General features: G+C 53.4%; 1 protein-coding gene and 1 long non-coding RNA gene across 4 annotated transcripts in view; one reads left to right on the top strand and one right to left on the bottom strand.

Moving 5' to 3' along the window:
* The window catches only part of LOC148131031 (uncharacterized), a 28,747-nt gene extending 16,042 nt beyond the window's left edge, over positions 1 to 12,705 (bottom strand). Inside the window, exons 1-2 of one of the 2 annotated variants that reach the window (XR_015749552.1) lie at positions 12,645 to 12,705; positions 10,458 to 10,676 (exon numbers count right to left, since the gene is read on the bottom strand). This is a non-coding gene — a long non-coding RNA (uncharacterized LOC148131031). Of the gene's footprint in view, positions 1 to 10,457; positions 10,677 to 12,294; positions 12,587 to 12,644 lie in introns of those variants that run through there. The other variant, XR_015749551.1, reaches the window with a different exon arrangement.
* The window catches only part of FGF12 (fibroblast growth factor 12), a 165,274-nt gene continuing 151,375 nt past the window's right edge, over positions 12,683 to 26,581 (top strand). The window contains exons 1-2 of one of the 2 annotated variants that reach the window (XM_087965629.1): positions 12,683 to 12,698; positions 12,853 to 13,019. In XM_087965629.1, the coding sequence (XP_087821755.1) occupies positions 13,007 to 13,019 (13 nt within the window). In that variant the 5' untranslated portion in view covers positions 12,683 to 12,698; positions 12,853 to 13,006. Of the gene's footprint in view, positions 12,699 to 12,827; positions 13,020 to 26,581 lie in introns of those variants that run through there. The other variant, XM_026688584.2, reaches the window with a different exon arrangement.

Here is a 26,581-nt window from a genome sequence, read left to right as displayed (position 1 = left end):
TCCACAAGTCTTGAAGTTGCCAAGCTTGGAGACCTCTTTGCTGAAGGATACCAATAGGAAGATAGTAACCGATTCAAAGGGGATAAAGATGGAAGGAGAACACTGAATTTCAGGAGAAGTGCCAACATCTAAGAGACTTTAGAAGATATTCCCTATTTATAGGAAACTCTGGGAGGAGACATTAGTTGCCAGTCTGGATATTACTAAATCAGAAACAACAAGAATTCAAGAAATGTCTCTGGAAAGATGGACACCATGGAAGAAGGAGCAGTAAAGGCTCTCTGGGGAATGACAAGGGGCCAACAGATTATTGCACATGCCAAATAAAAGAGATGTCATAGAGTGTGTTCACTGTTGTACAATCCCCTTAATTTCATCTGCTACCAAAATAAATATTTAGGGTTGGCCAATGTAGCGTCCTGCATGGAGAAGGAGATGCCAGATGTCCAGGCTGTCTTTAGAAAAGGCCAAGGGACAAGAAATATTATTGCTGACACACTCTGGATATTTGAGACAGCCAAAAAAAAATACCCCAAAGAAATCAATCTGTGCTTCATTAACTATCAAAAGGCCTTTGACTGTGTTGACCATGTCAAGTTGTGGGATGCCCTTTTGAAAATGGGAATTCCAAAACGAAGGAAGTCCTTGTCTTACAATGGTTCATTTAGTGACTGTTCAAAGTTACAACAGCACTGAGAATTTGACATCTGACACATAATCATTGCAGCAGCCCCAGGGTCACGTGACCAAAATTCAGATGCTTGGCAACTGACTCGTATTTATGACGGTTGCAGTGTTTCCCGGGGTCACGTGAACTTACAAGCAAAGTCAGCGGGGAAGCCAGATTCGCTTAACAACCGTGCTTGTCAGCTGCTAATCTTCCCTTTCTTTGACGCTCACTAGCAACTGCCACCACCAGGGGAGGGGGCATCGAGGGGGAGGGGCAAGCGTGCCGGAGGTGTGAAAGAATGCTGGGGGATTGGGAAGCATGGACCCTGACAGGAACCAGAGGTGCCAAGCTGAGCCATCTTCCTGCCTTCAAGGACACCCGGCCCTGGGAAAGGAATTTACCCCAGCACCAGGTTCCCAAAACATCGGAACAGGACCTGATTGGACTATTCTCCCAGGGGGAGGGGTTGAGACATTGGGGATTGCTTTCAATATATGATGTTTGTGCCTTTTTTCTTTAGCGCTTGCCTCGCTCATGCTGCACCCAGCATCTCTAATGAAAGTCCCTTTTCTCTTACATCTTTGGAGTCGAGGGTCTTTCTTTGCTGGGGAACTAGCTGTGGCCAGCCTGACAGTGTTACTACTGCAGTGATTCACGTATGAACTGTAGCAAAAAAGATCACAAAATGACTGCCGCAAGGTTGTGTCTCTTATTTGTCCAACCTGTACGCCAAACATGTGTTGAGGGTGGCTGGATTGTGACTTTTGACCTCAGGTTGACCAACTGACATGGTCAAGCCTCTGTCCCAGTGTCCGGAGGCTGCACAGAACTAGAGGAAGAGGAACCACCTCAGATGTAATCCTTCCAAGATTGAGTAGCTGTGGCTATCATAACCCCCTTGTTCTGGGAATATTCCATCCTGGATGGGGTTGCACTACGGATTCACTATTTGCTTTCAACAGCGGCCAAGGGAGTATTTGCATCTCTCCACCTGCTGCACCAGGTGCATTCCTCACACCTTGTCACCTCATGGCTCAACGGTCACAACATGCTTTACGTGGAACTGCCCTGGAAGACCACTCAGAAGCTTCAACTGGTCCCGAGCGCAGCAAAGATGGACATATCTCATTCTGCCCACCTGCCTCTTCTGTTTTGCAAGCTGCAACCGTTGCTGGCTTGCACCTGAGTGTCATTCCAGGTGCTGGCTGTGACCCATAAAAGCCCTCAAGGCATGAGGTGGGGCCACCCGAAGTCTGCTCGTCTGCCATGATGTCTGCCTGGCCAATGTAACCCAATCAAGTTGATGCTCTCCAGCTTCCTTCAACCACATGATACCATCTTGGGAGTACACCAGTGGTGGGATTCAAACATTTTTTTACTACCAATTCTGTGGGCGTGGCTTGGTGGACATGGCAGGGGAAGGATACTGCACAATCCCATTCCCTCCCCACCCTACTAACCTGCTTTCCAACTCCCTTCTCCTGTGCAGGGCAACAAAAGAAGACCCAGCCGATCAACTGGGACTTGATGGGAGGCAGTGAATGGATGGGGGCCTGGCCAACCAGAGGTGGGATTTGCTGGTTCTCCAGAAATGTCCACTACCGGTTCTACAGAATGGGTCAGAATCTGCTGAGTACCCCCTCTGGAGCACACCTCTTCTGTCCTGGCACCTGCCCTCTGGGCTGAGCCTCCCCAAGAGGGCCCAGAGGCACCCCCTCCAATGGCATCCTGCAGAGCCCCAAAGACCTGGATGTTTTCCCAGGCCTCGGGAGTGTGTGTGTGTGGGGGGGAACGGATTCCCCAGTCCAGTGCCTATTACTTGTTTTATGGTTATTGGACAGATTTGCCACCCTGATTCGTGTTTAGATTTTTTTCATTCCAATTACATTATTTGTAGCTTTTTAAAAAAAAATTCTTGAGCTGCCCACAGCTGATTTAGAGCTCAGTGTTGCCAGACGCCCTTTCAGTTGAAGATCCAACACAGAACTTTGACCATAGAATCCTAGGGCTGGAAGGGACCTTACAGATTTACAGATTAACAGAGTTGGAAGGGACCTTGTAGGTCATCTAGTCCAACCCCCTGCCCAAACAGGAGACCCTACACCATTTCTCACAAATGAGAATCCAATCTCTTCTTGAAAGTCTCAAGTGATGAAGCTCCCACAACTTCTGTTCCATGGGTTGATTGTTCTCCCTGTCAGAAAATTCCTCCTTACTTCCAAGTTGAATCTCTCCTTGTTCAGTTTCCATCCATTATTCCTTGTCTGGCCTGCAAAGATGCTTTGGAAAATAGCTTGACCCCCTTTTCTTTTCTGGGGCAGCCCCTCAAATATTGGAAGACTGCTCTCCTGTCTCCCCTGGTCCTTCTCTTCCCTAGACCAGCCAGGCCCAGTTCCTGCAACTGATCTTCATAGGTTTCAGCCTCCAGTCCCCTCATCATCCTGGTTGCTCTTCTCTGCACTTAGAGTCTCAACCTCTTTTTTATAGTGTGGTGACCAAAACTAGATGGAGTATTCTAGGTGCAGTCTTACTAAGGCTTTACAGAGTGGCATTAGTACTTCCCTTTATCTTGACTCTATCCTTCTGTTAATGCAACTTAGGATTGTGTTGGCTTTTTTTGGCTGCTGCTGCACATGGCTGGCTCATATTTAGCTGTTGTCCATCAAGACTCCAAGATCTCTCTCACTTGGACAGATCTTGGAGGTCTTCTAGTCCAACCCCTTGTCCAAGACAGGAGACCTTACATCATCCTGGTCAAATGGTTGTCTATGTTTGAAAACCTCTAGTGACAAAGCACGCACAATTCTGGGAGGCACCATATTCTATTGGTTAATCTTTCTCACTGTCAGGAAATTCCTCCTTATTTCTATAGAAAAAAAGATCTCATGGAATCATAGAATCATAGGGCTGGAGAGGACCTCAGAGATCTTGTAGTCCATCCCTGCTCATCTGGTCAAATGACATCCAGTCTATTTTTGAACACCTTCAGTGATGGAGCACCTGCAACTCCACCTTTCCTTGGTGAATTGTTCTCGTTGTCAAGAAATTCTTCCTTAGTTCTAGGCTGCGTCCCTTTAACAAGCAAAAATCAATCCATCAACCCATCAATCCGAATACAGTTGGGAAGGGACCTTGGAGGTCTTCTAGTCCAACCCCCTGCTCAAGCAGGAGGCCCTATACCATTCCAAAGACCCATTGCAAGACTCGCTGATGACTCACCGCTGTCCCACCACAAGATCCTCACTTGACCCACCCACATCTGAAGCCCTTATAAACAGAAGAACATGGATATCCCCTAAACCAGGGGTCCCCAACCTCGGCCCCTTTAAGACTTGTGGACTTCGGCTTCTGGGAATTCCTCAACCAGCAAAGCTGGGAGTTGAAGTCCACAAGTCCACAAGGGGCCGAGGTTGGAGACCCCTGCCCTAAACTCCGTGGAAGATGTTACCTAGCCAGGTAACGAAATGTCCAGAAACCAATCCACAAACTCAAGAGAACCAACCTCCACCCTCATCCTACACTGGAGTTACAAACATTCACCACCATCCCAAGCAAAGCTCTCTCTTTATCACACTTCAAGATGACCTTTAATGGCCCCACACCAGCTTGGAGGGGAATATTTTTACCCCTGACCGAGAGGGAGACCCCCCCGTCTCTTGCTCAGAAGGCTTCCAGCAAAGGCGATTGTCTTTGAAAAGAGAGAGTCTCTCTCCTGGGGGAGGGGAGGAAGGGGGGTCTGGGATCAGGTTGCCCTGGGCACTCAGCCACCTGCCTGCCTGGGCTGATGGATCCAAGCTGCCAAACCTGAATGGCTGCTTTTGTCCTTCAGAGAAACATCACCGGAGCCCGGCTGGGTTTCAGACAATGGAGCCGGGCTGGGCTCTCCGTTATCGGCCGAGCAGAAGGCTCAGCCGGACAAAGGGCAGCGGGGCCCTTACTCCACCATTACTCACGGCCTGCAACCGGATGGGACAAGTGGGGTGTGTGTGTGTCATTTTGCAAAGGCAGCACTCAAGTAGGACTCTGGGCACGGTTGAAAAAGTGGGGTTCAAGTCCCAGGAGGGAACTGGACCCACAGTCAAATGCAGCCCCCCCCCCCCTCTGCTGAGCCCTGGGGTGCTGCTTGGATGTATCTGGCTGGGGGGACGACAGGGACCTCCTGGGACTTGAACCCCGGTTTTTTTTCCAGCCACGCCAGGGACCATTCCGCCCATCCCCCCCAGCCACCTCAAATCCAGGCAGTCCTTGACGTGATCACAAGGGAGCCCCACATTTCCATGGCTAAGGGAGACACCGAAGGGAGTTTTGCCCCATTTTTGTGCCACAGCTGTTAAGCGAATCACTGCATGTGTTAAGTTAGTGACACGGTCGTTAAGTGAACCTGGCTTCCCCAATGGACTTTTGCTTGTCAGAAGGTCGCAAAAGGGGATCACGAGACCCCCTGGGGCACTGCAGCCATCATAAATATGAGTCAGTTGCCATTTGGATTGTGAATTTGGATTATGTAACCATGGGATGCTGCAATGGTCATAAGTGTGAGAACTGGTTATAAGTCACTTTTTTCAAGTGCCATTGGAACTTTGAGCGGTCACTAAGTGAAGCATCGTAAGTCAAGGACTACCTCTACTTATTTGTTTCTGCTTCTGTCTAGAAAGCCCCCCGTTTCCTTCCCCTCCGGCCCCCTTCCCAGATGAATGGCTTTCCTCCCCCAGTAATCCTGTTCCCACCCCGCTCCGGTCAGGAGGGTGGGGTGGGTGGGGAATTCCAGATGGGCAGAGGGTTGTGGACCACCGAGGTTGTCTGCAGCCAGACGCCTCTTTTTTCTCCTCCTTTGCAGATGGTTTCCTCCTACGGTGTCTGTGGGAGCATCTGCGCTGCTGGGCGCTGGAGGCTACTCGGCTTCAAAACATTTCAGGCTCAGCCCACCCAGGACTTCTCTCTTGCTTTTCCTTTCCCTCCCCTCCTTCCCTCTCTCTCTCTCTCTCCTGCCTGCCTGCCTGCCTGCCTGCCACTTTTTCCACTCCCGTCTCCTCCCACTCCTTCCTTCCTTTCCCTCCCTCCCTCCCTCTCCCTTCTTCTTCTTGCCTGCTTGATTGCCACTTTTTCATTCCCACCCCTCCCTCCTTCCTTCCTTCCTTCCTTCCTTCCTTCCTTCCTTCCTTCCTTCCTTCCTTCCTTCCTTCCTTCCTTCCTTCCTTCCTTCCTGCCTTCCTTCCTTTTTCATTTCCATCTTTCTCCTTCCTCCCTTCCACTTTTCATTCCCATCTCCTCTCTCCTTCTTTCCCTCTCCTCCTTCTCCCACCTCCCTCCCTCCTTCTCATTCCCATCTTCCTTCCTTCCTTCCTTCCTTCCTTCCTTCCTTCCTTCCTTCCTTCCTTCCTTCCCACCCACTTTTTCATTCCGATCTCCTTCCTTCCTTCCTTCCTTCCTTCCTTCCTTCCTTCCCTCCCTCCCTCCCTCCCTCCCTCCCTCCCTCCCTCCCCCTCCCTCCTTCCCCTGTCTAAATCCTTCCCACTTCCTCTCCTCTTGGGACCCTTTCTAAGAAGGGGGGCACAGGGACATCTGGAGCCAGCTTGCCCACAGCCAGGGCCATCCCCCCTCCCCCTCCGAGCACTTCGGCCTCTGTCTCCAAGTTGATCAGCAGCGAAGTCCCAGCCTCCTTCGGCTTTCCAGCAGCCTCTTAAATATTTCAGCACTGCTGTTCTCTCCGCTGTTTATCCCTTCCTCTAGCGCCTTTCAGAAAGCGACCGTTTCCTTTGTTTCCCAGGCCCTTCATTGTTGTGGCTCATCCTCACTTCTTCCTTAGTTTCCTCCTAATTAATTCATATTGGTGGCCGTTCGCACAACCTGCTTAACCTCATCGTTGCATTAAGCCAATTTCAGGGTTATCCATTCCTGCAAAAGTATATCCATCCGACGGCCTGTATTGGCCTCGTGTGATAAGCCACAGAAGACAGCATGAAGGTTAACATTTGGATGTTGTAGGCCCACCCAGAGTCACCCTGCAGTCAAACGGGGGGGGCAGAGAAATGTAGTAAGCAAACCTTAAGTAAGCTTAACGTGCTTAGAAGATCAACCAAGTGGAAGAGGAGTCTTCGGGATAAATTGTAGGAGGAGTGATTAAGGGAATTAGGCATGCCTAGCCTAACAAGGAGGAGAATTCCAGGTGCCATGATAGCCGTCTTCCACTACTTGAGGGGCTGCCACAGAGAAGAGGGGGGTCAAATTATTCTCCAAAACACCTGAAGGCAGGACAAGAAGCAACGGAGGGAAGCTTAACCAAAGAGAGATCCAACCTGGAACTAGGGAGGAATTTCCCAAGAGTGAGGACAATTAATCCGTGGGACTACTTGCCTCCAGAAGTTGTGGATGCCCCAACAAGGGAGGTTTTCAAGAAGCGATTGGACCGCCATTTGTCTGAAATGGTTTAGGGTTGCAAACTTCAACCAATTAATGTGTGGGGTTCCAATTATTTTGTAAAAGCTGTATGTGTGCAGTCCTTGGAGCTCTCTGAGTTCGAGGCTTGCTTGCAGACGTTTCATGACCCAGCTAGGGAACATTGTCAGTGCTAGAAGGGAGTGGGTTTTGCAGAGAGGAAGAGGAGGAGGAGGGCCACAGGATCCTTGGTGCTCTCTGAGCTTGGTGGTTTTCTTGCAGACGTTTCATGGCCCAACTAGGGAACCTCACCATTTGCACTGGGTCCCAACAGATGACCCTGTTTCATTAAGGGGACTAAGACCCTCCCTCTGCGTGGCCTGATTTTTTCCCAAATGGGCAGAAAAGCCAAAGACCAGACTGACAAACCCAATGACCTTCATCGGACTTGCCTTGTATTCTGACCAAAGCTTCCTGAGACCCCAATTAAGCACACGCTTAGTCCAAACAACTCTTTGTTTTATTTCAATGCTAGGAATTATGTTCATTCCCAGCCGGTAATGAGTCCCAAACAGTCCCTCGAGATAAGCACCCACCTTTCTCTCCTTTGAATGGCTGCCAACAACTAAAGTGCCAAATGAACTAAAAAAAACCAACCGAAGTACAAAGTCCACACAGAGCTTCAAGGATTAATCCGAACAGAGCGAATGATGTTGCTTCCTGCAAAGGCTCCTGTCCCTTTGCATCTCTTTTATATCATATGGGAGGGCCAATCACCTCCCAGCCTCACTCCCGAGTCGCCCCTTTTGTCTCAGCTGCTCTCGCCTTCTAGCAGCTCTGTGCACACGCGTATTGGGAACAGGCTCCCCGGGTTCCTCTGCCTCGCTGCTGCCAGACTCTGGAGGCTCCGGAGGCAGCACCCCACTCCCAGATGGTCCTGGCCCCATCCCTGCATCGGATGCAGGACTCCTCTCCAGACTCCCGGACTGGTCCCCCGTTCTTCCCCACTGTCCAATTCCACTGCCATCTGCACCGGCTGCCGGTGAACCACAAACCCCTTGGTGACATATATTGGTATAAACTCCCCCACCAGAAAGCCTTCTGACTTCTGCATCACTTGCTTGGAGGGAGATTGTTCAGCATTTCCGGGCAAGGATCCAAAGCTCACTCGGGGGATGTGTGTGTGTGTGTGTGTGTGGACTGGATCCAGCTGCCATTAAGCCAGATCCTCCAGGCTTAATGGGAGCCTTTTCTTCTCAGCTCCTGCCCTAATGCAATGCACCCCCTTCCAGCAGGCCTCGGCCTCCCTGCTGCACTCCGGGAAACGATTCTTTTGTGGACAAATTGTTGGCCACTTTCTCCTGGGCTCTGATCCCTTGGGGATCTTCCCGGGCTGCTTCCCTCAGGACGAGGGGGATGGAGGCTTGTCAGGGAATTGTGCAGCAGGTGGAGCTTTATGGAAATATACTTATAAACACATCAAACAAGGTAGGCAAACTGAGGTAAACCACAGAGGACAAAAAGGCGCATAGGAGAAAAAGGCGGGAAAAAAGGGAACGCCTCCTCCACACCCACCGCAACCAATCACAGCACAGATTGCCTCACGCAGGAGCCATCAATCAACCACCGTTCTATGTTCTGGCTCACGGCACAATCCCATTGACCCAGTGACTAAATTTAAATATCTTAACAAGGTTAAAACATATAAAGAAAGGTTGCAGCAACTGGGAACGTCTAGTTTAATGGAAGGAAGGAGTAGGGGTGACAGGGTAGCATCTTCCAATATCTGAGGGGATGCCACAAAGAGGAGGGGGATCAACTGATCCTCCAAAGGCAGGAAAAGAAGCAATGGAGAGAACTTTCCTGACAGAACAATTAACCAGTGGAACGGCTTGCCACCAGAAGTTGTGGATGCTCCATCACTGGAGGCTTTTAAGAAGAGATGGGATAACTATTTGTCTGAAGTGATATAGGGTCTCCTGCCTGAGGGCAGGGGGTTGGACTAGATCACCAGAAGACCTCCAAGGTCCCTTCCAGTTCTGTTATTCTGACTTTATCTACCAGATGGCATGAATATTCTTCCCGTGGCTCCATAAACGCTTCCATGGCCCTTCCTTCCCCAGATGGAATAGGTCACCGTAGATCAGGACACAATCGGGGCACTGAAATAATGAATTTCTGCCACCTTTATCGGCATAACATAGGAGGGAATCTGGCTATCGCTCCTGTTCGGCTGCATTCACTCCATGCCTTCCTGAGAGTTAGAAAGTGCTGAGACCCAACAAACTTCATCGTATTTTTTTTTTGCAGAAACTTGCCCTTAAAATTGATTAGGATTAACTGTCCTCCAAGGAACCATAAAATGTATATTTTCAATCTGCAGCTAATTTGTCAAGAATTGCCCAAAATGGATGATTTATGCTGGGCATCTGGTTAGCATATTCCTGGTCCCTTACAAGAAACTCCAGAAGCAGGAAGGGCTATTTCCCAGAATTCAACTTCCTTAATTGGGTTGGCTACACAACTGGAATTATTAACCACATGAGCTATTATTTGTTTAATTGTGATTTACGGATGAAATTATAGATAGATTCATATAAGATGCTAAACATGTGTTTCCCTGAACGTGGCAATTTTAAGATATGCAGACTCAACTCCCAGAATTCCCCAGCCCAGCAAATATCATGATGTGATTCATTCTGGCTGACTTTCTCGTCTTTTGCCATTTATGTTCATCGTGGTTCATAATTAAATATGGCTGGAAGTACTCCCAGGAGGAGTTGAGGGTCTCCAGAGAAGCTAAGAGGTGCCTGCAGTTTCTCTTCTGTAAATTCCTCCCCCCCAAAAAACACCCATGGATAGATTTCAGATAAATCCAGTACAACGGCTATATCACACAATTTTTAACCTTAGACACCTTTTCTATAAACCATTCTTTCTCTGAACCGAATAACAAAGTTGGAAGGCTTCTTGGGGGGGTGTCATCGGGTCATCTAGTCCAACCCCTTGCCCAAGATCATAGAATCATAGGCTTAGAAGGGACCTTGGAGGTCTTCCAGTCCAACCCCCTGCTCAAGCAGGAGACCTAGGCCATTGGCCAAGGCCTTATAAAGTGGTATGAAGACTTCGTGTGATCTTGATTCTGTCCCCCTGTTAATGCAGCCTAGGATTGCGTTGGCTTTTTTGCAGCTGCCGCATGTGGCTGGCTCCTATTTAAAAGATGAAGTTCTGTCAGAAACTCAAAGATATTAGATCAGAGGTTTCCAAAGTTGGCAACTTTAAGACTTGTGGAGATAGCTGGCTGAGGAATTCTGGGAGTCGAAGTCCACAAGTTGCCAACTTTGGAGACCTCTGTATTAGACAGTCCTTAAGGCAGCGTTGCATTTTTGGGGGTCCATAAATGGACACATACCTTTCTTCCTTGGGACCCTAGAAAGAGTACCTGGGTGTAGACTCAGGAACCACCTTCTAAATTACCTCAAGAGGCCCCTTGCCTGCCGATTCAGCAGACTGACAGAGGTCTCTGTGGGGCTCATATCTTGACAGGATCCTGATTTAACCCTTTAGGGAAGAACGAGGGGAAAATGGCCCTCGCACAAGAGGCAGTTGGAGATTCCAAGATTTTGCCTGTCTGCAAAAAAAATGATCTTCGCAATTCTTAAAACGTGGATTAAGAGCATTAGAGGTAACCCTTGGTTTATGATCCCAATTGAGCCCAAAATCTCTGTTGCTAAGCGATACAGGTGTTAAGTGAGCTTTGCCCCACTCTACAAACTTCTTTGTCACAGTAAAGGGAATCGCTGCAGTTGTTCAGTTAATAACCGTCATTTAGTGAATCCGCTTCCCTCATTGACTTGGCTTGTCAGAAGGTCGCAAAAGGGGGATCACAGGACCCTCTGGACCCCTGCAACCGTCATAAATATGGGTCAGTTGCCAAGCGTCTGAATTTAGATCACCTGACTCTGGGGATGCTGCAGTGGTCATGAAAAAAAATACCATCCTAAGACACCTTTTTTCAGTGCCGTAACTTCAGTCACTAAAGAAACAGTTGTAAGTCAGAGACGACCTGTAATGAATTCCCTTCCCTTCCAGGCTCTCCAACCTTGGCAACTTTAAGACTTGTGGACTTCAACTCCCAGAATTCCTCAGCTAGTCATGCTGGCTGGCCAATTCTGGGAGTTGAAGTCCAGAAGCCTTAAAGTGGCCAAGGTTGGAGACCTCTGCACCGTTCAGGAAGCTTCACAAGGAAGGTTAGTTATGCTTCCTCTGATGTTAGGAGAGATAATCCTTCACTCTATGGGCCTCTCCCCTTAGAGGAGGGTCTCTCTTTGTCTCTCCCTCCCTCCCTCCCTCCCTCCCTCCCTCTCCTCTCTCTTCTCTCTCCCCCCCTCCTAGGTTTCTGGGCCGGCCATTCCTCCCTTCTACCATTTGCACAAGCTCACAGTGTGCAAAAGTCCATCCCCTCTGTTCTCCTGCAAGACAAGGAAGTGAAGACAATCCAACCTCTGAGCAGCTACTAATCAGATACCACATAGAGCAGGGGTCTCCAACCATGGCAACTTTAAGACTTGTGGACTTCCTCCCAGAAGTCCTCAGCCAGCTCTCCTTCTCTCTCTCTCTCTCTCTCTTTCTTTCTCTAACTCTTTCGTCCTCCCTCTTTCTCTCCTTCTCTTTCTCTCTCTTTGTCTTTCTCTCTCTCTCTCTCTCTCATACTCTTTCTCTCCCTCTTTCCCCCTCTCCCTGTCCCCCACCCCTCCACGCTCCAGCGTGCTCTGCTTTCTGATGACTGCACTGGGAATTGAAGTCCCCAAGTCTTAAAGTTCCCAAGGTTGGAGACCCCTGGACTAGAACGGAAGTGGCCAGCCTCCCCAAAGAAGGGGCTTCACCCGAGCGGGAGGGGCCTGCCAAGGTGTGGCTCTGGGGGAGGGGATCGAGGGGTCTCCCACACCAACCCTCCGGCTGGCAGAGCCAAACCGCTTGGCAGGCGCTTCTGATGCCCGAAGGAGGACCTGGGTTGGAAGGGCAGTTGGCGCCTCGGGAGAGAGCGGTTGTGTGAACAGGGCCTGCCAATTCAGCCAGGGGGGCTCTGCCTGGGCAGAGGCGGAGGGGGCAGGGCTGGGGGGAGCAGAAGACGGGGAGGGGTCCCAGCCGCCTCCCAGCATTTCCTTCCCTCCTGCCTTCCTTCCACCCCTCCCCCCCCCCGCCGGTCCCTTTGCGCAGGAGCCCCCGCGCAACGAGGGGTCGCTCACCGGAGCAGACGGCGGACCCCGTCGCCCTCCCGCGCGGCAAAGGGGCGGCCAGGCGCGCTTCTGCGGGCCCGCGCCAGCCGGGCCCGCGCCTGGGCCGCGGTTCTCCGGGCCCTGCGGCGGCCTTGGGGGCCGGAGGGCGCAGGGGAGCTCGGGCGCCGCCGAGTCTTGCTCCGCCGAGGAAGGGCTCCCGGGCGGCGCTCGGGGAGGCCGGGGGGTGTCTGCCGGCGGCGGGGCTCCCCGAGGGCCGCTGGCGGAGGCAGGGCGGCGGCGGCGGCGGCGGCGGCGCATGCGCTCTGGCGCCTCCCCTGCGAAGCGGCGAGGCAGGCGAGGGGCTGCGCGGCCAGTCCTACCTGCAGCACCGGCGGCGGCGGACAGCTCCTCGGCGCTCGGCCCGCCCTCCGCAGGTAACCCTCCCTCCCGGCCGCCTGGCCCCGCCCCCGTGGCGCAGCTCCGGCCCCCGCCGCCCCCTCCCTCCCTCCCTCCCTCCCTCCCCTCCCCCCTCCCCTCCCGCCTTGCGGGCGCCGCTTCTCATGCCCCGCGCCGGTGCTTCGCTTGCAGCCTCCGGAGTCGCGAGCAGCAGCAGCAGCGCCGCCGCCTCCCGCCGCCCCGCAGCCCGCAGGCGCCCCCGCCAGCCCCGGAGCAGGGCGCTCGTCCCGGGACCGCCCAGGAGGACCCACGCTGAAACTTCGCGGCAACTTCCCGGCGCCCCGCCATGGAGAGCAAAGGTAGGCGCGGAGGGACTGCCGCAGCGAGCCCGGCCCAGCCCGTCGAGGCCCGCGGACGGCCGTTGCAGCAGCAGCAGCAGCCCCGCCGCCGCGGCGCCCGCTCGTCCTCGCCCCCGCAGCTGCGCCGGGGAGGTGGCGGCGGCGGCGGCGGCGGCAGGCCCCGAGCCTTAGGCCCCTTCCGCGGCCGGGAGCTGCGCGGCGGCTGGGCAGGCGCAGGGCATCCGCGTCCCCGGTGGACCGCGCCGCCGCCGCCGCCGCCACTACTGCTGCATGCGGAAGGGAGCGCGGAGCGTCGGGGCGGCCTGGCCGGCTGGGGGAGCCCCGAAGCCGCCGCTCGGGGGCAGAGCCGCCCCTCTTCCTCCTCCTCCTCCTCCGGCTCCCAGCCGCGGGGCTCGAGGTGGCGTCGCCGCGCGCGAGTGGCCGGTCCGCGGCGTCGGCGGCGGTGCTGAACTCGAGCGGGGATCCCGACCGGACGCGAAGGGCGCCTCCAGCCGTCTAACCTGAAGGGGCCGGAGACGGACGTGACTCCCCTTTGCCCCCCCGCCCCTCGCTTGACCCGGGAGGAGCAGCCGGCGCGCCTCTCCCGCGGGGCTCGGCTGGGCGCCGCCGACTTTCGGGCCGAGGAACCTGTGGACGTGGGAAATTTCCCGGGCGGGGGTGGGGGTGGGTAAGAAGCGTTCCTCCTTCAGGCCGCCCGGGACAGCGAAAGGGGTCCGAGGCCCGGGAGATGCGCGCTGTCCCGCCGCGGCGGCGGGGAGGTTTCCCGAGGACACGGAGGCTCCCGCCGGGCTCTTGCCGAGGGCGGCCGGCCTGCGTGTCCCACCCGCCGCGTGGCGTGGTTGCCGGCTGCCCCTTTAATCGGGGAGCCGGGAGTGGAGCGGCATAATAATAGCCCACGATCTGCACAGTCACGATTCCGGCTGGGTGGGTCTCCGGACCCGGGGAAGGAAAGGGCTGGGCGGGCAGGTGCGGGGCGCCGAGCAGGGCCAGTCCGCGATCTCGGGCCGCCCCAGCCGCGTGGTGGGCACTTGGTGGGGTTCGCCGGGGCGAAGGGGCGAGCGGGGGTTTGGTGGGGAGAGGCCGGAGCCTCCGGGCCAGGCTGGGGTAAGGAGACCTGCAGTGAAGGGATCCCCAAGGAGGGGCCTGCCTCGGTGCCTTGGGGGGCTTGGAAGCCCTCCCGGTTTGGGGACCATCTGTGGGAGACGGTTGGGCTGCCCACAGTCAGCTATCCCGTTAGGCCTTCTGTGGTCCTGCATTCTCAAGCACATAAGAACAGCAGCCCCCCCAAATCTCCCCCCCCAGGTCAAGCTTCTCCCCCAAAGTGGCCGGTCAGCTTGACTGCTAGCAAGCGGGAGATGAGAGCTTCCCTGCTAGGGCTGGGGGGGTCCCATGCCCCCAATGGAAAGTAACAGTGCCCCCTACCTCTCTTGGCTTCTTTCCAGCTTCTCTAAATACTCCCAATATTCCCTGGTATTGGGGAAGCTCCCTCCTTGCCCCCCCATGACTGAAACTTCTTGACCCATCTTCTCCCCCCACAAAAGCGTCCCCAACTGAAGAGCCTTTTCCAAGCTCCCTGACCCTTTGGGTCGCCCTCTTATGTCCTCCCTTCAGCCATGAGGACTAGTAACCAGATAGAGCAGCAATCCACCTGCGTGGCCCAGAGCCAGCTGCTGCCTTTCGGACATCCAGGCCCAGATGCCGGCCAGCTCTGGCGCAGCCTCAGATCCCCTGCTTGTCCTTCCTTCTCTAAGTGGTTCTGGAAGTCCCCTCCCTGCTCGATTTGCCCTTCCTTGCACCCATTCTTCATATTTCAACGCTCGTCCGGGCTCCAAAGTTCCTTCCTGCGGGGGGGAGGGGGAGCAGGGACCCTCCTGCTGTTCCTCCAGAGTAGGAATTGGGCCCAGGGAGCACTTCTCTCCCTTCCCCAGGGGCCTACGCAGAATGGCTGTTCGGGTTGCAGGCTAACCACACCAACTCCCAGAGGCCGGACTGGGATTTGACCGTTGCCCGGCCTAGTTTGTTGGAGGCATTTTCCTTCTCATCAGAGCCCTGAAAAGAAGGAATTTCCCAGTCTGACTTCGGCTTCCGTACGTTCCCCCACTTGGATTGAGAGCATCTCAGGAGCAGGGCTGAATTGGAAGAATCTCTTCAGAGCAGGAGGGGTTTGGAGTTTTTTTTGTGGGGGGGGAAGGTGGTTTTCCACCAGTTGAACCGCCCTAGTGGTCCAGAAGGTTGGATGGCAGGAACTTCAGAGCTTTTGTACGGGGAAACCTACACCCAGAAAACAGTCTTCTAGTCCAGTGGTCGCCAAAGAGTGGGCCTGGGGACCACTGGTGGTCCGTGAGAAAATTTTGGTGGTCCACAGAGAAATGGCACCCCCTAAGCCAGTGATCCCCAACCTTTTTATGCCGCGGCCCGGTATCCCCAACCTTTGGGGATGGTGGTCACTTTTTTTATGCCGCGGCCCGGTACCGGCATCAGCTGGGCGCCGCCATCTTGTTTTGATGAAAAAGTGCTTCCGGTGAGCTTTCTACCCGGAAAAGCTCACCGGAAGCACTTTTTCATCAAAAAGATGGCGGCGCCCAGCAAACCAGCGGCCCGGTAGGGACTTGTTCCACGGACCGGTACCGGTCCGCGGACCGGTGGTTGGGGACCTCTGCCCTAAGCAATTAATGTGGAGTGTGGAGGATGTGTGTTTGTGTTTATTTTCATGGTCATGATGTGCACTGAAGATGGGGTTTGTTTTTGTCGTACAGGTGCAATGACAATAAAGTAAACTAAATAACTAATTCAGGCTGCATGGGAACACCAGGCCACATGGCCTGCAGGAACACCAGGCTTACGTCGCTTGCACTGCGAGCAACACAAGAGTGAGGGGAGGGGGGAAAGGGGGGAGGAGGGGAACTTGCCCCACTCACCCTACGTGCCTGGCCTGGCCACCGGGCTGCTTCTTTCCGCTTCTTTCTTCTGCTGCTTCTGGCTGCCCGCAAGGAAAGCAGCAAAAGCCTTTCTTTCTCTCCCCCAAACTCCGCCAGAAACGAGTCTTTGGGACCCGGCAAGGCCTCCTGCTCCAAGAGGCTGCGCCGGCAAAGACTCATTTCTGGCGGAGTTTGGGGAGAGAAAGAAAGACTTCTGCGGCTTCTGCTGCTTTCCTTGCATGAAGCCAAAAGTCTCTCTCTCCCTTTCCCCCTGAGAACGGAGCTGGAGACGGTGTCCTGCGATCCCAAATAAAGATCGATCGATCGGTAGGAAAATGGGGTGGGGGATTTCCCCAGGGTCTCTGGTCCACAGGATTTAAAATGATGAGTTTGGTGGTCCCCGAGGTCCAAGAGGTGGGCGACCTCTGTTCTAGTCTATCCCCCAGCTCAAGCAGGAGACCCCATTCCAGAGAAGTAGCTGTCCGGTCTCTTCTTAAAAGCCTCCAGTGGTGGAGCACCCAGAACTTCTGCAGAGGGCCGGCTTCCTGGGCCGGCCTCTTCCCAGGAGGCCCACAGTGGGAAGTTTCAGCCAGAGCCATTCCACAAACTCTTGCAAAGACCCTTTAAAAGAGCATGAAAGGGAAGTGAGGCACTTTACTTGGGGTGGGGGTGGGGTGCAGAGATAGACAGGGGGAGGGGCCCCGGGAGGTGAGTGACATGCAAGGTCAGGCCCCCCTCCTCCTCCCCCCCGCACGTGCTGGGTGTCCTCCTGACCCCAGAAGCCCCAGATCTCCTGACACTCTTCAGCTGAGTCTGACGTCCTTCAGCAGCCTTTGCTGGCCTGGCAGAAAATGTGGCTTCCACCTGCCCTTCCCGAGAGGCCTCAGCTGACCAGAGCTCTTGGGGGGTCATGCCAAGATCAAGGGGGGGGGGGGCTCTGGTTTCTGCTGAGCTTGGGGAAGAAGCCCGTGAGGGACACCTGGAGGCTGAGGATCTTCCTGTGTCTGCCTAAATTCCTGCCTAAAAAGGAAATTATTAGAGGGCAACTTTACCTTCAGAAAAAGCCAGGAAAGGACACTTGTCCAAGGCCCCTTCGGAGCTGCCTCCCACCAACTTGTTAATCTGGTGGCTTTGAAGCTGCAGTCTGGCTTCACGGTGGGTAGAAACACACCGTCTGAGAGTGGGGGAGGATTGTGGGGGCTCTCTGAGCCTGGTTGTTTTCTTGCAAATGTTTCATTACACAGCTAAGTAACATGCTCAGTGTTGGAAGGGGGAAGCGTTTCTGGAAAGGAGGAGGAGGAGGAGGAGGACTGTAGGGTCCTTGGTGTTCTCTGACCTTGGTTGTTTTCCTGCAGACATTTCATCACCCAACTAAGGAACATCATCAGTGCTAAAAAGGGAGGAGGGTTTGTAGAGATGAGGAGGAGATAGGAAGGCAGGCAGGCAGATAACAATGACTTGGTGGTCCTTGGTGGTGCTCTCTGAGCTGGAAGGTTTTCTTGCAGATGTTTCATTGCCCAACCAGGTCACATCATCCGTGTTAGAAGGGGAAAGGGTTTGCACCGATGACGTTACCTAGTTTGGGTAATGAAACATCTGCAAGAAAGCCACCAAACTCAGAGAGCACCAGTTCCCATGCTCCTGGGCCATTTGGCCTGGGGTGGCCCTTAGTGACGGCGTGGCTTTTCAAGTTTTGGATCAGGAGTGGGAAATGCGGGTCCTGCTGTGTCTCCAGCATGGAAGCTCCCTGGGGGGACTGTGAGCCAGGCCAAGCACCCTCCCTCGGGAACAGCCCCTTCATGGCGGGGTTGCTGCCACGGAGGCCCCGGTCGAGAGCCTTCGCTCCAGGATGGGCTGGGAGGTCGCCCCCGGCCTTGGTCCCCTGGGCTTGTGCAGAGGCACCCAGTGTTGAAAACCCAGAGGTGGGGTGGTGGTGGTGGTGGCCTGGAAGACAAGGCGGCTTTGGAGGCAGATCCAGGAAAGGTGAAGGCTCCCCGGAGTTGAAGCCAGAGTGTCCGTGTGGGTTGACTCGTCTCTGGCTCACCTCAAAGTCTTTCTCCTTCACGAAAGGCCAAGAGGAAAAATGACAGGAGAGACGAGGCCACGGGCTCCTCCCCACGGAGCCCTGCCAAGCTCTCTTGCCAGCCAGCTCTCTGCCATCTGGTCTCATTCGCTGCAACTCCTCCCCTTCTGGTGGTCGTTAAGAGAAGCCAAGAGGCTGGATGAGGAGGCCCAACTGGATGACCCTTCGGCTAGAGGGGGGGTCTCCAAATTTGGCCACTTGTGGACTCAACTCCCAGAATTCAGCCAGCCAGCCAGGGAATTTGGGGAGTTGAAGTCCACAAGCCTTAAAGAGGACATGCTTGGAGACCCCTGGGCTAGAGGATTGTCAGGTGCAAGTGACCAGAACCCACTTGGGGATGGTCAAAAGTTGGCCTTTTATTGGTGGTCACTTACATGACAAGAATCTCACCAGGTGCTCTGAGAAGGCAGCCTTGAGGAATGGCTGAGATATTGGCCTCACAGAATTGGGAGGGACCTCGTAGGTCTTCTAATTCAAGCAGGAAGTCCATATGGCTGTCCAGTCTCTTCTTAAAAGCCTCCAGTGATGGAGCCCCCACAACTTCTGGTGGCAAGCAGTTCCACCGGTTAATTGTTCTCACTCTCAGGAAATGTCTCCTTAGTTCCAGGTTGCTTTTCTCCTTGGTTAGTTTCCATCCGTTGCTTGTTTCCCTTTGGTGCCTTGAAGAACAGGTTGCCCACCAATCCTTGATTGGTGTAGATGTATTTATGTATAATTGCTGATTTAGTGGCATTGTGTGGGAAAAACAGAAGGAGGAAGGAGTGTTAGATACGTTCGTTGCCTCAACTTACTTATAACAACATTAAAGGCAGGATATGCATTAATGTGCAAATAAAAATGGTTAAAAAGGAGCTGCTGTAAGAAGGGAGAGTTGAAATTCCCACACAGCCATGATCTGGGGCGATCCATGTCAGAATGGACACGGGGGGTTCTGGTGGCCCCAGGAAGGTGGCTTGGGGGTTTTGAGAAGGGGTGGGGACAACCGAGAGAGAGGCTGTTTGCCAAGATCTCCTTCTGGAGAGCCACCAATGTGGGCTCTTTTAATGCTTCCCCTTCTTAAACGCCCACTTCGCCTGCTCGATTGTGGATAGAAGCCGTCAGGGGTCGGGATGATGATGGCATAGAAATGGTGCTTGGTTTGGATCAGTGCTTCTGCCGAGCTGGGCTGTCTCAGGGTCTCTCTGGAACAAGGAGGAGCTTGGCTGGGGGACCCCAGAAGGGGAAAGGTTCCGGTGGGGTTTGGACTGAGGAGGCCTAAGGGTCAGCTGGTAGAGGCCATGAAATGAACAAGGGACGTTTAGGCCACCACCTAAAGTTACTTGAACAGCCTCCTCAGCTACTGGCTCCTTGTATTTCGCGGTTTTCTTGCAGACCTTTCATTACCAAGCACCATCATCAGTAACGTCATCAGTGCTAGAAGGGAAGGGGGGTTTGTGGAGTGGAGGAGAAGGAGAAAGGGAGGAGAAGAGGGGAGGAAGAGGACGGTGGGGTCCCTGGGGCTCTCTGAGCGTGGCTGTTTTCCTGCAGAAGTTTCATTACCCAAACTAGGGAACATCATCAGTGCTGGAAGAGAGAGGGGTCTGCAGAGAGGAGGAAGAGGAAGGGGAGGAGGAGGAAGAGGAGGAGGAGGGGGAAGGAGGAGGACTGTGGGATTCTTGGTCCTCTCTCAACTGGACTGTTTCCGTGCAGGAGTTTCATGGCCCAACTAGGTAATACCATCCGTGATAGAGGCTTGCTCTCTTTATATCTGGGCGCTTGCCCTGTCAGAGTTGGTGGGAATGGCCTGGGGGGTGTTTGGGTTGGGCTGTTTACCGTTAGCTTCTTGGGCGGTTCCTTGATGGATTGGGTCTTGTTTACTTGTTGACTGTTGGTCTGATGTTAATTGCCTCCAAGATCACTCCCACCAACGCTGACAAGACAAGCCACTAGGACATAAATGGAGAGCAACCCCCCCTCCTGCCTTCTAGCATTGATGATGTTACCTAGTTGGGTTATGGAACATTTGCAAGAAAACATCCACGCTCGGAGAGCGAAAGGGACCCCACAGTTGAGTCCTGAGCTGCAAATATTCTCCCTTTATTGGAACTACCGGTTAAGCAGCTATAATGTTTGAAGATGGGCTGATCTCCGTGGCAGGAAGGGGACTGCCCCCCCGCCTCTTTCCCCCGTCCCTCTTTGGATCTCCTTCCCTTAATCATCGGGCCTTTCACAAGTGGAGGCAATCACTGGGCGGGGAGGCTCTGCCGAGAGACCCAGCCTGGAGGGCCTGGCTGCCAATTAGCCAGATCGGATCCCCATCGCCTGCTCGGATCACAAGCTGCACGCTTCCCCCGAGGGCGAGAAGAGAGATTGATGTACAGGAAGGCTCTGGAACGTTCTTGGAAACGATGTTCAAATGCCAAACCGGGAAGGGGGGGGCTGCAAAGAGATTCTGAGGGCAGCCCCCCCTTTCTTGCTTCAACCTCCCCACAATGCCAGGCTCCGTCCAAGCAGCGGCTCTTCCCCCGTTTACACAAAAGGCTGCGTTTGGGCTCGAAAAGGTGAGGGGGGGCTTCCTAGGGAGATTGCAAGCCACCCTCCATTAAACACCCCCCCCAGGTTGCAGATGGGGGGGGCTCTCCTCCTTTTGGGGGGGGGGCAGGGATTTGTGGGTGAGGCTGCAGCAGTGCTGCCAGAGGAGCTGGAGGTCTTGAGCCAAGGCTGGGAGTTGAGGTGCAGCAGAAGGGCGAGAGTCAGAGGGCAGCCAGCCCGTGGATGGGGAGGCAAAGAGGAGAAACCAGATTTCTTGGGAAAGAAGTTAGAATAGACTAGAGCTGGAAGGGACCTGGGAGGTCATCTAGTCCGGTGGTTGCCAACCAGTGAGCCGGGGACCACTGGTGTTCCGTGAGAAAATGTTGGTGGTCCGCAGAGAAATGTCACCCCCAAAGCAATTAATCCTGGCTGTGCGGGAACACAAGGCTTGTGTCGCTTGCATTGCACACAACACGAGGTAGGGGGAAAGGGCGGAGGGGGGAACTTGCCCCACTCACCCCCACGTGCCTGGCCTGGCCACCGGGCTGCTTCTTTCCGCTTCTTTCTTCTTCTGCTTTTGGCTGCCCGCAAGGGAAGCAGCCAAAGTCTTTCTTTCTCTCCCCGAATCTCCGCCAGAAATGAGTCTTTGGGACCCTGCAAGGCCTCCTGCTCCAAGAGGCTGAGCTGGCAAAGACTCATTTCTGGTGGAGTTTGGGGGAGAGAAAGAAAGACTTCTGCGGCTCCTGCTGCTTTCCTTGCATGAAGCCAAAAGTCTCTCCCTCTCTCTCTCTCTCTCTCCCCCTGAGAACAGAGCTGGAGACGGTATCCTGCGATCCCAAATAAAGAACAATCGATCGGTAGGAAAACGAGGTGGGGAATTTTCCTGCAGACTTTTTGGGGGATTTTCCCAGAGTCTCTGGTCTGCAGGATTTAAAAGGATGAATTTGGTGGTCTCTGAGGCCCAAAAGGTGGGCGACCCCTGTTCTAGTCCAACCCACAGCTCAAGCGGAAGACTCTGTACCATTCCAGACAAGGGGCTGCCCATTTTCTTCTTCTTCAAAGCCTCCAGTGAGGGAGCAGCCACAACCTCTGGAGGCAAATTGTTCCACTGGTGAATTGCTCTCGAATTTCCTCCTTCCATCCAGGCTGCTTCCCTCCTTGGTTAGTTTCCCTCCGCTGTTTCTTGCCTTTTCATGGCGCCTGGAAGAGGCTGGGAGGGCCTGGAGAATGCCGGCAGGGCTGAAGCAGCGGCACAGACTAGAGCAATCTCGAGGAGGTTTCCGGGGAGCCAACCCTGCACCTAGCAGGGTCTCCTTTTTCACCACTCAGCTTTTCTCAGCCGCCTTGTGCCTGCCAGCACTTTTCACAAAACGTGCTGATCTTTTTCCTTTGGGTGCCGGTGGACTTTGTGTGTCCAGCTGGGCTGACTCTCCCTCCGCAGTCTCCAAACGGACTCGCCTTCGCCTGAGCTTCCCCGGTCCCTGCTGAGCTTTCACAAAAGAGCTGAGAGGAGCAAAACAAGAGCGTCCTCCCCCCAGCTAAAAATGTGCAAAGGTTCGGTTGCGCTGTCATCCCCGTGCAAACGGGCGTCGCTTAGAATCAAAATCACGTGAAGTATCAGCACCGCTTTAATAAAGCCTTAGTAAGGCCAGACCAGGAACACTGTGTCCAGTTTTGGTCATTATATTACAAAAAAAAAAAAAAAAAAGATGCTGAGGCTTTGGGAAAAGTGCAAAGAAAGAGGATTCAAGGCCTGGAGACCAAAACATAGGAAGAAGGATTGCAGAATTTGAGTTTGGCCAGTCTAGAGGAAAGAAGAATTAGGGGTGATGTGAGAGTAGCATTCCAGTATTTGAATGGCTGCCCCAAAGAACAGGGGTGGGGGTGTCAAATTATTGTCCAAAGCACCAGAAGGCAGGACAAGAAGCAAAAGGTGGGAACTAATCAAGGAGAGAAGCCACTTGGAATTAAGGAGGAATTTCCTGACGGTGAGGACAATTTAATCAATGGGACAGCTTGCTACAAGAAGTTGTGATGTAGCTGCTCCATCCCTGGAGGACTTTAAGAAGCGATTGGACAGCTACCTATCTGGAATGGTCTAGGGTCTCCTGCTTGGGCTGGGGGTTGCACTAGAAGACTTCCAAGGTCTATTCCAGTTGGATTCTGATTCCAAAAATGGTCTCACCCTCCCAAGAGAGGCTTACTTAGGCTTACGACAAACCTCACTTAGTTGGGTCCATGAGGCGCCATCACTGGCTATCGGGGCAGTGACATGTGGGATTTAAAAACTGCTTCAGGGGATTCCAAGCAATCCAAGACATTTCAGAGAAGAATGTGTCGCTAAAACCTTCAGATCAGTGGAAATGGTAGCAGGATCGGCTTTGACTCCCCAGCCATGGCCCAACCTCAGGCAAGGACCCTACAACCTCCAGGCAAATGGCCGTCCAGTCTCTTCTCGAAAGCCTCCGTGATGGAGCACCCGCCACTTCTGTTCCACTGGTTAATTGTCCTCCCTGTCAAGACATTTATCCTTAATTCTAGAATTGCTTCCTTCCTTGGTGCTTCCTTCCCAGAAGCTGCTGCTTCTGCCTTCTGGTGCCTCGGAGACTAGGGGGACCTTATGCTTAGCTTGCTTCCTGGATGAGCCCATTGTGAGGGGTTCAGGCAGCACATTGTGTCCTAAAAGCTGAGAAGCGGGGATGGGTTTGCCCAACGTATAAATGATTAAGATAAATAAACAACTAAGGATGAGGTACATTAAGTTAAGTGCGTCGTGCAAATGTACTTCTGAAGCCTTTAACAATTGAGTTACAAGCATTTTGATGAACGGAGCCATTAACGTTAAAAATACCCAAATGCAAGCCATCCAGGGTTCAGGTAAAATTGCCCCGCTGGCGGTACCAGACCAAGACCCGCCCCCAAACACAGAGAATTGAAAGATTCCCAGCCGTTGGCTTCACGCACGTCGTGCCAAACCTTTACAGGGCCAGTTGAGGTTTGTTTTGGTCTGTTGTGTGAACTCACCAATCTTTTGTTCAGTCCAAGCATGGCTAAGCCCAGAGCTTTAACTGAAGGGGTTCCAATAACCAAGAGTTTGCTTTGAGACCTGCCTGCAAGCTTGGATGGTCCCACAGGGGCTGCCGTGGCATCGGGGAGGGGTCTCCTCGTGGGTCTTCTGCACCACGCAGTGCGACACATGAATGGCTTAAGGTTGGGCCAGCTGAATACAACTCTCTTCTGACCTGAAGGGTTCCAATGGATCATGAGTCCTGCCAGCACCATTCCCCCTTTGACCATGATGGCCTAGAGATGATGGGTGTTGTAGTCCAACCCATCTAGAAAGCTGTGGCTTGGACAAAGGAGCCAACATTTTCAGCCTCAAGTCACAGCAAAGTTGGAAATCCTTGGAGGAGAGAAAAGAGACCATTTTCAGACATGCTTCATACGGTAGGGGGTCTGCAACCTTGGCTAACTTTAAGACTTGTGGACTTCAACTCCCAGAATTCCTCAGCCAGCTCTGCTGGTTGAGGAATTCTGGGAGTTGAAGTCCACAAGTCTTAAAGTTAGCCAAGGTTGCAGACCCCTATTTTAAAGTAACAGTGATGTTTATTGTCACAGGGATTTTCTCCCAAAGTAATTATGTGCTGCTTCTAACATCTGCAGTGCCTTAGCATAACAGACTGCCAAGCGTGCGTCTCTATGCAGAGATTTTTTACAGTTCCTTCATTGTTTGTGTTCCTCATTCACACATGGGGGCCTGATCGCAACTCGGATGTGCTGTGGGCTTCCTTCAGACGGTCAGACATGTCCTGAAAGGGAGAACAATTAAGGAACAGCTTTGACTCCAGAAGTTGTGGCTCCTCTAACACTGGAATCTGTAGAGATCCTCCGTCCTCCAGGTCCTGCTTGTCCCAAAGGTGCTTTTTTCAGGAGGCACCTGGACTTTCTGGTTTTGTCTCTGAAGACGTTTCACTTCTCATCCCAGAAGTTTCTCCAGTTTTGACTGGATGGCGGGGAAGGGAAGGATTTACACGTCTTGCAGAGAGCTGGTCATTTGCATCCCCTTAGAGGGTCATTGAAGCACTTGGAGGTCTATCTGGGTCCTCGGGGTTTTCTGGAGGTTTTCAAGAAGAGATTGGACGGCCATTTAACTGGAAGGGTGGAGGGTCTCCAGCTAGTCAGCACTGATGATGTTACCTAGTTGAGGTAGTGAAACATTCGCAAGAAAACAATGAAGCTCAGAGAGCATCAAGGACCCGTCAGGTCAACCCTGAGCTACAAAGATTCTCCTTTATTGGAATTGTTCTTAGTGCCAGGAAGTTTCCCTTAGTTTTAGATTTCCTTTCTCCTGGATTAGTTTCCACCGGTTGCTTCTTCTCCTGCCTTCAGGGGCTTTGGAGAAGAGGTTGAACCCCCTCCTCTTCTTTGGGGCAGCCCCAGAGGTGGGTCTTCAGCACATTCTGACCAGTTCTGGAGAACCGGGAGCGGAAATTTGGAGTGGTTTGGAGAACCGGCCAATCCCACCTCTGACTGGAGGTTTTACAGTCTCCTTCCCCTGCCAGGCCCACAGAACCGGGAGTAAAAAAAACCGGAATCCCACCCTGGGCTGCCCCTCAGATCCTGGAAGGCTGCTATCATGTCCCCCACCCCCCCGGTCCTTCTTTTCTCTAGAGTAGACATACCCAAGTCTTGCAACTGTTCTTCACACATTTTGGCCTCCAGGCCTTTAATCCTCTCGGTTGCTCTTCTCTGCATCTTGACCACATTCTGTCACACTTTCCTAAGAGAAAGTCCAGTTGCCTCTTGGAAAAATCCCCTTTGGGACAACCAGGAGCTGCATGTCTGGGGAATCTGCACAGCCATCCTATCCCACTCACACTTGTGAGTCTCTAGAAAGCGGGCGCTCCATCCCTGGAGGCTTTTAAGAAGAGGCTAGGCAGTCACTTGTCTGAAATGGGAAAGGCCCTCCTGCTTCTAGTCCAGGGGGCTGGACTAGGTGACCCCCAAGGTCCCTTCCAGCTCTGCTCTATCCTAAAGCGTGTTGAGTTCAGCTGCAGGACTGACTGGTCTGGCCCGTGAGGTTGGAAAGTCCCGCTCATCTTCAGCATTCTCCCCAATCCGACGTCCTTGAGAGGCGTCGACCTCCACTCCCAGAATTCCCTGCCTCTCTCCTTGGCTCTCCTGCTGGGGGATTGTGGGAGGGCCTGAGCAGGTTCCCCCAGAAGGGCCCTTCGGAGCGGCTGCCTTGCGGAAGAGCCTCCGGCTGCGTCAAAGGCTCGGAGAAGTCAAGAGGCAAACTCTTGGGAAGAACACCGCTTGGCTCTCCTTATTCCCCAGTGCCATCCCTTCCTCCTTGGCTCTGTGGTTAGAGACCTTCATCGTGCAATGTACACTCCTGGCCAGTCCCCCCCTTTTGAATTGGATTTTTGCAGCTAGTCCCTTGTGAGGCCCACTGGTTCATGGAAGGTTTGCTGCAGAGGGAAAACTAGAATCGGGGGAGAAAAAGGCCACGTGGAAAAGGGGCTCCATCACCCAAGGCGATGTGCTTCTGCTCGGCTCTGGTGGGGTTTTTCCTTCCACTTACACAGCTGTACTTTTTTGGACTTCTTTTAATGAGAATGGTAAATCAAGGCCCTCTCGGCCTGCAGAAGGCCATCGCTGGCTCGTTAGAGAAGATTCCGGTTCACCCTGAACGGGGGAAGCGGCTTTAGCTCTCTTAATTGAGTTCAAGCAAGGTTTGATCGTCTATTGCCTTGGCTTCCTTCGGCTTGAAGGACAGTAAATACACTGTAGGAACAAACGATACAACAGAAGCAAGCGGAGCCTTTTATTTCTGAATAAAAGCAGACGGAGCAATTTGTATCTGTGGTCAGTGCTGCAGAATAATGGCTCTGAAGAGGAGATGGAGAGGAACAAGCCATGTTCTGCCCCCAAAGGCAGGAACGACAGCACACACACACACACACACACACACACCCGGTCGCTTAGGTTGTGCAAAGGCCACCCTCTCCCTCTTCCACCTCTTGCTGTTGGCCCTGGGAGGGGCCTCA

The sequence above is a fragment of the Notechis scutatus genome, chromosome 4 (genome assembly GCF_049901735.1).
Source record: "Notechis scutatus isolate UNSWTSFEM ecotype Mainland chromosome 4, rNotScu1.2, whole genome shotgun sequence".
Taxonomy (NCBI): Eukaryota; Metazoa; Chordata; class Lepidosauria; order Squamata; family Elapidae; genus Notechis; species Notechis scutatus.
Note: the sequence above shows the minus strand (reverse complement) of the source record. Positions and strands in the feature narration are given on the sequence as shown.